At 54.6% G+C, this 9,511-nt stretch overlaps 2 protein-coding genes across 9 annotated transcripts in view; one reads left to right on the top strand and one right to left on the bottom strand.

Moving 5' to 3' along the window:
- Positions 1-1,497: 1,497 nt before the first annotated feature.
- On the top strand, positions 1,498-5,905 carry RPL10 (ribosomal protein L10). 5 transcript variants are annotated; one of them, XM_011955904.1, is made up of 7 exons: positions 1,920-1,935; positions 2,034-2,079; positions 2,877-2,935; positions 3,029-3,136; positions 3,344-3,482; positions 4,050-4,212; positions 4,292-4,502. In XM_011955904.1, the coding sequence occupies exons 2-7, from the start codon at positions 2,057-2,059 to the stop codon at positions 4,442-4,444; spliced, it is 645 nt and encodes a 214-aa protein (XP_011811294.1). In that variant the 5' UTR covers positions 1,920-1,935; positions 2,034-2,056; the 3' UTR covers positions 4,445-4,502. The 5 variants fall into 5 exon arrangements, with proteins under 5 accessions (XP_011811296.1, XP_011811299.1, XP_011811297.1 ...); XM_011955906.1 differs by having other exon boundaries at positions 1,498-2,079; positions 4,307-5,905; XM_011955909.1 differs by having other exon boundaries at positions 1,498-2,079; positions 4,061-4,212; positions 4,292-4,497.
- Positions 5,328-9,511, bottom strand: part of DNASE1L1 (deoxyribonuclease I-like 1) — an 11,388-nt gene continuing 7,204 nt past the window's right edge. For all 4 annotated transcript variants that reach the window (XM_011955911.1, XM_011955913.1, XM_011955912.1 and 1 more), the window contains 7 exons: positions 9,026-9,247; positions 8,587-8,675; positions 8,420-8,506; positions 7,103-7,203; positions 6,848-6,960; positions 6,521-6,769; positions 5,328-6,420 (listed from right to left, as the gene is read on the bottom strand). In XM_011955911.1, the coding sequence (XP_011811301.1) occupies positions 6,286-6,420; positions 6,521-6,769; positions 6,848-6,960; positions 7,103-7,203; positions 8,420-8,506; positions 8,587-8,675; positions 9,026-9,160 (909 nt within the window). In that variant the 5' untranslated portion in view covers positions 9,161-9,247 and the 3' untranslated portion in view covers positions 5,328-6,285. The remainder of the gene's footprint in view (positions 6,421-6,520; positions 6,770-6,847; positions 6,961-7,102; positions 7,204-8,419; positions 8,507-8,586; positions 8,676-9,025; positions 9,248-9,511) is intronic.

Genomic DNA, 9,511 nt, shown 5'->3' with positions numbered 1-9,511 from the left:
GTAGAGACGGGGTTTCACCATGTTGGCCAGGCTGGTCTCGAACTCCTGACCTCAGGTAATCCGCCCGCCTCGGCCTCCTAAAGTGCTGGGATTACAGGTGTGAGCCACCGCGCCTGGCCATACATGACTTTTTTTGAGACAGAGTCTTGCTCTGTTGCCCGGGCTGGAGTGCAGTGGTGTGATCTCAGCTCACTGCAATCTCTGCGTCCTGAGCTCAAGCGATCCTCCCACCTCAGCTGGGATTAGAATGTGCTGCCACGCCTGCCTAATTTTTAATTTTTTTTTTCTTTGAGACGGAGTCTTGCTTTGTTGCCCAGGCTGGAGTGCAATGGCGCGGTCTTGGCTCACTGCAACCTCTGCCTCCCGGATTCAAGTGATTCTCTGCCTCAGTCTCCGGAGCAGCTGGGATTAATGCCCCTGCCACCATGCCCGGCTAATTTTTGTATTTTTAGTAGAGACGAGGTTTCACCATGTTGGCCAGGCTAGTCTCAAACTGCTGACCTCGTGATCCGCCCACCTTGGCCTCCCAAAGTGCTGGGATTACAGGCGTGAGCCACTGGGCCTGGCCAATTTTTAATTTTTGTAGAGGCAGTTTTTTCCCATGTTGTCCAGGCTGGTCTCAAATTCCTGGGCTCAAGTGATCCGCCCACCTCCGCCCCTCAAAGTGCTGGGATTACAGGCGTGAGCCCCCGCGCCTCGCCGCAATCCCTGACTTGTATTGCCCCAGTGGTGTTACAGCCTGGAACCCAGTTACAGACGTAAGTCACCGCCGGGATCCAGAGTCCCATGATGGAAAGGGAGGCTACGTTCCCCTGGGAAGGACCCTGCACCGTTGCTGCAAGTGCACCCCAGAAATCGTCCCAAGCTTTTCTCAAAGGGATCCGAAGCCATTTGTAAAAGCGACATGTCATCCTAGAAAACAGGTGCGCTCGAGCAGGATTCCCTCCTGTCCTTCCTGTCAAAGGACGGGAAGTTACCCCACCGCGCCCCACCTGCAGATGGTGGACAGACACCTCCAGACGCCACTTCCCCCAGGACGCCCGCCCGCTCTGCGCACCTCTCCCTGGATGCTGCTCCGTGGGCGGGTTGAGGCGGCCCTGCTTCCCCACGACCCCCAGACGCGTTCCGAGGCACTCTGAGCACAATGGAGTGGGAAGGGCGAGGCGGGGCAGTGCCCAGGCGAGAGCGGTTCATGGGAGGCGGAGCCCGAGACGCAGCTGGCCAGGACGGTGCGGGTCAGGGTGGGCGGAGCGGAGCCAGTGATGCCCCCGGGTCTCCCAGGCCATGAATCTCTGTGGAGACTTCTCCTCGACCTCTTCCCCGCGGCAGTGTGCGAATCCTGGGTCTCCAGGAAACGGGGATACAGGGCATGGCTCCCAGCAAGGCCTGGTCCAGCCTCTCCGGTAGGGGAATGGGTCTCCTGCTCAGGCCTCCCGGGTTGACAAAGGAACGCGGGCCCAGGTCCCTATATGGCGCTTCACCGCCGGGGCCTCTAGCCTAGGAGGCACGGAGCGCATGTCCGGGACCCGCGCAAGCTCGGGGACACTCTCGCGGTCGCCGGGAGGCCCACCCAGGGTGCTTTCCTTTTTTCCACTCTCAGAAATATACGTCTGTCACAGTTAAGAGCAAAGCCTAGGGCAAGAGTTCTACGCCCAAGATGGCCAGCCGGAAGCGGGCTTCTCGCGACCATGTGGCGAAGCCCCATTCGTCAGCTGGCCGCCCGCGGCCCCGGTACCCGGCCACCTCTCTGATCTGCGCATACGCTGGGCTACGCCTGGGCGCAGGCGCTAAAAAGCGGCTCCCTCTATGGTCATGACTTCTGACAGAGCGTCCACCCGCCTTCGCCAGGACTCTATGGTTCTTACGCGCGCAGACAGACCGCCTATATAAGGCATGCGCAGGCGTGGGAGCATCTCTTTCCCTTCGGCGCGGTGAGTAAGCGCAGCTGTAATCTCTTGCAGTGCCGTTGCTGGTTCTCACCCCTTTTAGGTCTGTTCTCGTCTTCCGTTCCGACTCTCTCTCTCTCGTTGCAGCCACTGAAGATCCCGGTGTCGCCATGGGCCGCCGCCCCGCCCGTTGGTGAGTCTTGAATCGGTGTACTTTCACTGCTGGGAAACGGGTGGGGAAAGAAGTGCCTGTGGCCGCTGAAAACAGCTGTGGGGTGGAGCGTCCCCCGTGCGGCGGCCCTGTCTTGGGAACTGATCCTATGTTTTACATCTCCCAGTTCTTTTTTAGTCTTCAATATTACTGTCTGTTCTTTCGTTCCCGTGTCGGTGTGGAAGCGACCGTTCCCTCATATATCTCTCCCTGTGTCCTGCAAGCTCACCACATTTTCGGACGCTCGATGCTCTCTTGGGGCCTTTGTGTGCGGTCTCTCTTATTTCCGGGCGACGTGTCGCGTGCCTTGTCGGACGTGAAGGGCAGTCCGGGAAAAACGGGTGCGGCCGCCTCCTGTGTCCTACAGGGGGCGCCAGACGCCTTTCCACTCGGCTCGGAGGTGGATTTAGTGCCACGTGCCCGAAAGTCTTAAATTGGGTGATCTGAGCTGTGCAGTGATAATGCGGCGATTTTGTAGTACGCAGTGTCTTGAAGAGATAATTTTTAACTAGGAAAGTTTGTTGCAAAGTGTTTATAGGAAGCGTAAGACAAAGTAGCGAAAGATGGTGGCGGTTGTGTTTCTAGTTTTGGGTGTCCTCTGTGTTGCAGCAGCCAAGTGTTGCTTTGTAGTTTATTTCCTCGAATGCAAACGGTTTAGAAGTGGACGTGCATTCCCCACGCTTTTCCCGTCCCTCTTTTGGGTTGTTCCTTGAGGGGCAAAGTCACTGTTGAACTTTATGTGAACCTCACCTAACCTGTGTTTTTTCACTCCTCTGCAGTTACCGGTATTGTAAGAACAAGCCGTACCCAAAGTCTCGCTTCTGCCGAGGTGTCCCTGGTAAGTAGTGGAAGGGCCCCTGCACTGGGTTGGCTCTACTGACTCAGCGTCCGTCTGTGACACCCCCTGCACACTTGCACAATCCTTTTTTAGATGCCAAGATTCGCATCTTTGACCTGGGGCGGAAGAAGGCAAAAGTGGATGAGTTTCCGCTCTGTGGCCACATGGTGTCAGATGAATATGAGCAGCTGTCCTCTGAAGGTAAGGCAGGATTCTTTGTTCGTCACCCCCAGTCCTTCCTCTTTGCTCCCTCAACCCCATCCACATACACTGCACTGGAATTGGGAGTTAATGAAACAGGAGCCTTTTTACAAAACTCAGCCAACACATTTCCCCCGAGCTGTAGAAGGTCGTGGTGAATGTTTCTCTATCTTATCTCACTTTGCTGCTTTCTTTCCCCCTACCTAGCCCTGGAGGCTGCCCGAATTTGTGCCAATAAGTACATGGTAAAAAGTTGTGGCAAGGATGGCTTCCATATCCGCGTGCGGCTCCACCCCTTCCACGTCATCCGCATCAACAAGATGTTGTCCTGTGCTGGGGCTGACAGGTGAGCTTGGTCTGGGCCTTTTAAGGCAGTTTTCCCATAACTTGGAGTCTCTACGTTATTAGGTTTGCATTAATTCGTCAGAGCATAGAGGTACTTGGCCCCAGTGACTCAGCCACTATGGCTACTGGAAAAGCCAGGACACAGCTGGCAAGTGACTTTCAGTGGTCACTCAGGACCCTTTCCTATGTACTGTTGCAGATACAAACAAAGCATGAGTAAGTCTTAGCAAGCAAGCTGTTTCCCACAGGTGAGGGGAAACACTTGTGATGGGAGTAGCTTTTCTTTTAGCTTGATGACAACCATCTTGCCAGCAAGCAGGTAGTTGAAGCTAGTAGAGGAGCCCAGTGGTGCCTTGCAGGACGCCTCCATGGTCCTTGAGATGCTCTGCAGCCAATTAAGCCGACTGAGTTCCTTTCCTCATGGGGGCCCAGTGTGCAATGGCTGCAAACAGCAGCTTCCTTGGTAGTGTATGCAGCCTGTTTGTTGTATGGGTTGCTCTAAGGGACCTTGGAGACAGGCCTTTCCGATGGACATTTATGTTTCTAACTTTGCACTACCCCAATGTAGACTCCAAACAGGCATGCGAGGTGCTTTTGGAAAGCCCCAGGGCACCGTGGCCAGGGTTCACATTGGCCAAGTTATCATGTCCATCCGCACCAAGCTGCAGAACAAGGAGCATGTGATTGAGGCCCTGCGCAGGGCCAAGTTCAAGTTTCCTGGCCGCCAGAAGGTACGTACTGCTGCAGCCCCCTTCTCCCACCTTTCTTTGCCCCAGGCCTTCTGACTCAGTTCTTTCCATTGCTCCCTAGATCCACATCTCAAAGAAGTGGGGCTTCACCAAGTTCAATGCTGATGAATTTGAAGACATGGTGGCTGAAAAGCGGCTCATCCCAGATGGCTGTGGGGTCAAGTACATCCCCAATCGTGGTCCTCTGGACAAATGGCGGGCCCTGCACTCATGAGGGCTTCCAATATGCTGCCCCCGCTTAATACCAATAAATTCTACTTCCTGTCCACCTATGTTTTTGTATTTACATTCTTGAGGGAGAAGGAACTTCCTTTGGGAACCTTTGGGTCATTGCCCTTTCACTTCAGAAACAGGTTGACAGCTCAGCCCTGCTCGTGAGGCAGCAAACCCTGCAAAGGGCTAGGACTGGTGGCCTTAATGTCAGTTGTCTACTCTGGAGCTTGACTTGGACCTCCCCAGGTCCTAGGCAGTAGAAAAGCATTGAAGTGCTTTTCATGAAGCACAGCTGCAGCAAAGCCTTGTAATCCCAGGCTGGGGTCAGCCTACGATTGTGTTGCTTATTACAACACATGGGAACCAAGAGGAGCTTGTGGGCTAGAGGCTGACCAGCATCAGCATTTATTTAGCAAGGGTAGGTGTGCCTCACATTGGGTGTGGTCTCACCCATCTGGTTTAGCCAGTCCTTGGTGGGAATCATTCTGGGATTTGCACTTTTCCTATCTCTAGCAATCTCCTGGGCCCCATGCACTAACCTCTTCGAGAGCCTGCATTCCCAGGGCCCTCACCACCAGAGCAAAGGTCTGGGCTAACCTTTGGTCCTTTGTAACAAAAAGACCTTGGAACAGGCACGTGTGGCATGGTTTGACCTGGGAATCTCAGATGTCTGAGCTGAACTATCGCTAGATAGAACAGCCCTAGCTTTTGGGGGAGTAGCAAAAATGAGAGGTGTGCTAGGTGGGTGGCCTGAGCATCTGTATCCAGGGACAGGACTCCAAAGGCTTTTGGTCCTAGAGCTGGAATATGTTGGCCCCAGCCCCTAGCCTGTGGCTCCCAAGAGGCCTCTGGTCTTTTGTAATCTCAATTTATAGCCATTTGTAAGGTTTTTAATTACCTTTATTTTCTTTCGTCAAACATACCTGGGAATACCTTTTATTTATTTATTTTTACCTTGGGGTGATGTTTCCAAACCATAAATGTGATTATAGTTAACACATGGCCCTTATATCATCCCAGCCAGTGTTTTTCCTGAGCTCTGTTCTTTGGAGAGGAGGATGCAAGGGAGGGGTCTGGGACACTGCTGGCATTTTGCTGTGTCCTGCAGCCCCTTTCCCAGGGCACCTGGGTTCACACAACTTTTTAGGTTACGTAACTGGTGCAGATTTTCTGTGTGCAGATGTTGGCATTGACCAGCCTTGGCTGGACTTTACCAGCCGTGCAAAAGCCTGCGCCAACACAGACGACAGCACCCAAGTGGTGCGAGCATGACTGCTCAGCAGTTACAACAGGCCTGACTGCATTGTTCACCGGATTACAATGAGCCGAAATATTTCTTGGTGTTTGCTGGTTCCAGAGAAGGAGTTTGATGTAGCGGCTTAACCACCCTCCTTGTAGCTATTGGGGCTTAATGGTTTCCTGGTGATTCTTACCAATCCACAATAAAGATGGCCCATTGGCATATCTGCCGCACAAGTGTCATATCTCAGCAATCTGGATTTTTGTTCTCAGTAACTTTCCTTTTTGTCATATAACATCTTAATTCCTCTTTCTGAGCCCTCCCTTCCCCTCCCCCAACCCAGAGCCCACTTTGTCTCCACTCCTGATACTACACTACCTGGCAGGTGGCATGAATCCAGCCTCGGGGCCCCTGGCTTCCACTCCTAATCTAGGCACAAGCCCAACCAAAGAAGAAGAGCCAAATCAAACAAAAGGCAGGTGGGGGTGGACTGCAGTCACAGGGCAACTGTAGTTGAAGCCCCCCAGCGCCAGGGCTGGATGGACGGGGGAGGCTGGGGTTTAAGTCCCAAAAGGCAGCAGGCCATGGGGGGTGGAGGGGGCTCAGGCGGCAGGGCACAGCTGAGGGGACAGGAGTGACAGCAGCAACAGAACAGTAAGGCTGAGAGGCTGGACACTGTGCGCCTGGCTTAACTTCAGCTCCACCTCCACGGGGTAGTGGTCACTGATGTTGAGGGCCTGGGAATGGGTGGTAGGGCAGTGTCAGTGCCCGGGGCCGAGGGGCTTCCCTGTGACCCTGCTCCTGCCCTCCTTCCTCATGCCAGCCCCATCCCTTCACCTCCTCCTCGGTGAGCTGGAAGCTCGTGGCGAAATCAAAGGCGGCCGCAGTGTGCAGCAGGCTCCGGCAGCGCTCCCCGTGCAGCACGATGCGGTCATAGGCACAGTGGGTGCTGGCCCGCACTGTGGTGTCCTCCCCGTCGGCAATCACCCAGTGGAAGCCTGGCTCAGTTCGCAGCTCCAGCTTGTCCAGGCGCTTTTTGGTCAGTGAAGCGCAGTCAGCATTGAAGTCCCCGAGCAGGATCACATCCTAGAGACACAGCAGCCATCGGGCTGGCCACTGGGCCACCCTATCCTTGTCCCTCCTGTACAAACTGCCCAGGCCTACCTTGCTCTGCCAATGCTGGGAGACCTCCAGAAACACATTGTAGAGGGCGTTCAGCTCCTTCTCTACGGCCTTAGGAGTGGTGTGCAGCGGGACCAACACCAGGCTGGGAAGGACTGCAAGGCCCAGGGACCGAGGGCTGCCATCCACTCCTGGCCCTGCTCCCCCAGCCCCTCTGGGTGAGGAAGCCCCCAGTGGAGCCAGCCAGAACCCCCCTTCTGCTCCCACATACCAAGCCCACCCTTCTTCCCTCCCTACCATTGCTGGGCAAAGAGAACTGGGCCACAAATGGCTCCCGGGCAAAGACATCATCCTCGTCGTCGTACACGTAGGAACTCAGGACCTGTGTTTTGTGTGACCTGGGAGGACCAAGGGATGGGCAGCAGTGGGCCCACATCACCGATTTTGGCTTGCAAATGCCACACGGCACTCAGGGAGGGGCCCTCCACTAACAGCGACAATGTGGGCACAGCCCTCCCAACCTGTCTCTAGAACTTTAAAACATCAGACATAATTCATATGCCATAAAATTCACCTGCTTCAAGTATACAACACGGTTTTTTTGTACATTCATAAGGCTGTGCAACTATTGCTACAATCAATTTTAAAACATTGGTATCTATTACCCCTAATCAAAACATAACATCCATTACCACTTACTCTCCATTCTCTCCTCCCACCAGCCCCTGCAACCATTAATCTGTTCTCTATCTTGTGCATTTGCCTATTCTGGATATTTCATATGAATGAAATCAGATCATCAATGTTTTCCACATTCGTCCATGCTGTAACACATGTCTGTGCTTCGTTCCTCTTTCTGGCTGAATAATATTCCACAGACTGGGTATAGTACATTTTGATATTTAGACACTTTGATGTCATTCTTTTTTCTTTTTTTTTTTTGAGACATGGTCTCGCTCTGTTGCCCAGGCTGGAGTGCAGTGGCACAATCATAGCTCGCTGCAACCTTGAACTCCTGGGTTCAAGTGATCCTGCTGCTTCAGCCTCCCAAAGCACTGGCATTACAGGCATGAGCCACTATATCCTGCCTACCCAGTTATTTTGGAGCAAATACCAGATGTCATATACTTTTATTTACATAGAGAATCAGTTCTCCTTCCCTGCAGCCTCCCTTGCCCTCTGGATCCTGATTCCAAAGGGCTCCCTGCCAGCCTGTCCTCCCAGAGACTTAGAAGATCGGGTCTACCCAAGGCCCACAAGTGGTCCCCGGAGCCTCTTCCCAGGAGCTGCAGCCCTTGCTGGCCACTTTCATAGAGGGGGTCAGCCACACCCTGAGCCCCAGCAGCTCCCACAGGAGAGAGGAGGAGGGACCCCACATCTGTGCTTAGAGAAGGAAGGCCTCCTGCTCTATGGACACTCTGGTGGGGGTCGAGGATGGGAAGAGTCCAGAATAAAAGGTGTTGAGAAGAAAAAGCATGCTAAGCAGATGAGGCTGTCCCAGGATGGGGGGCCTGTGGCCCCGGGGACTAACGAGCCTACCTCACATTAGGGCCAAGGACTGCGCCCGCCCCCTCCCCGCCCCCTGCCCTGCTGCGCCACCAACTCCGAGCTCACCGATAGAAGTATACGTATGTCTCCACGTAGGTGCTGCGCCCCAGCTGGGGGCTGCTCAGGGTGCTGTAGGGCCCAGAGCCATCAAATCTGCCAAGAAAAGGGGAGGCAGAGTCAGGGCCTCAAGGCTCTGGGTGCGCCCCTGATTAGACTCACAGAGCCTTCCTCACCGATTGAGTTCTCGAAGCAGGAGGGGGATGGCGCTGCCGGAAGAGTCCACCACTTCCTGCAGCACCATGATGTCACAGCGAGCCAGGATCTGCAGGACACCAGGAAGGCCAGCCTGACTCAGTGCCAGCTGCCCTGAGAGGAGGCAGTGGGCCCAGGGAACTGGCACTGTTGTGGCCAAGAGTGTTAAGGCTTGCTGGCTGTAGCCCACAGAAAGCAGTGGGACTGGAAAGGCCCCAGGAGAAGACTCATCCCACCCACACATCACCTGTTTCACAGAGGAGGAGACTGAGGCCAGCAGCAGGCAAGTGCCTGTGCTGCATCTCCGTGCCACATCTCTTCCTGTCCCCTCTTCTCTGGAACATACTCCTGGTCAGGCAGGGCTGGGGGCTTTGGGTCATGGTGTTTAGGGGCAGAGCTTCCCTGAAGTGATGAACTTACCCGAACTAAGGTGTCCATCACCTGCTCCCTGGCCACCTTGGCCAGCGTCAGCCGCTGGGCATTGAAGGCGCAGATGCGAAAGGCCTGGGCCCCATTGACCAGGATGAGGAAGAGGAGTGCAGTTGGATAGTGCATGACTGCGTGTGGCTGCCGGGGACCCCCCAGGAATCCAGGCTGCCCCAGGGTATGCTCCCACTGGGCTCAGTTCTGGCTCTGGGAGGGCTGAAATATGGAACAGAGAAAGTGGCACTAGCTGCTGCCCAGCACCAGCCTCCCAGACCTGCCAACCCGCAGGTTCCTCGCCCTTCTCCGTGGCCACCTGCTGACTCTGCATGTATGGCTTGACAGCATTCTTTTCATTTAAAAATTGTTTTTGAGGCCGGGCGCGGTGGCTCAATCCTGTAATCCCAGCACTTTGGGAGGCCGAGACGGGCAGATCACGAGGTCAGGAGATCGAGACCATCCTGGCTAACATGGTGAAACCCC

The sequence above is a fragment of the Colobus angolensis genome, unplaced genomic scaffold (assembly GCF_000951035.1).
Source record: "Colobus angolensis palliatus isolate OR3802 unplaced genomic scaffold, Cang.pa_1.0 Scaffold402, whole genome shotgun sequence".
NCBI classification, from domain to species: Eukaryota; Metazoa; Chordata; class Mammalia; order Primates; family Cercopithecidae; genus Colobus; species Colobus angolensis.
This window is presented reverse-complemented; position numbering and strand designations above follow the sequence as displayed.

Coding starts and splice junctions, on each gene's coding strand:
- RPL10 (XM_011955904.1), top strand. CDS start 2,057: ATGGGCCGCCGCCCCGCCCGTTG. Junction 3,137..3,343: donor TGAGCAGCTGTCCTCTGAAG/GTAAGGCAGGAT, acceptor CCCCCTACCTAG/CCCTGGAGGCTGCCCGAATT. Junction 4,213..4,291: donor AGTTTCCTGGCCGCCAGAAG/GTACGTACTGCT, acceptor ATTGCTCCCTAG/ATCCACATCTCAAAGAAGTG.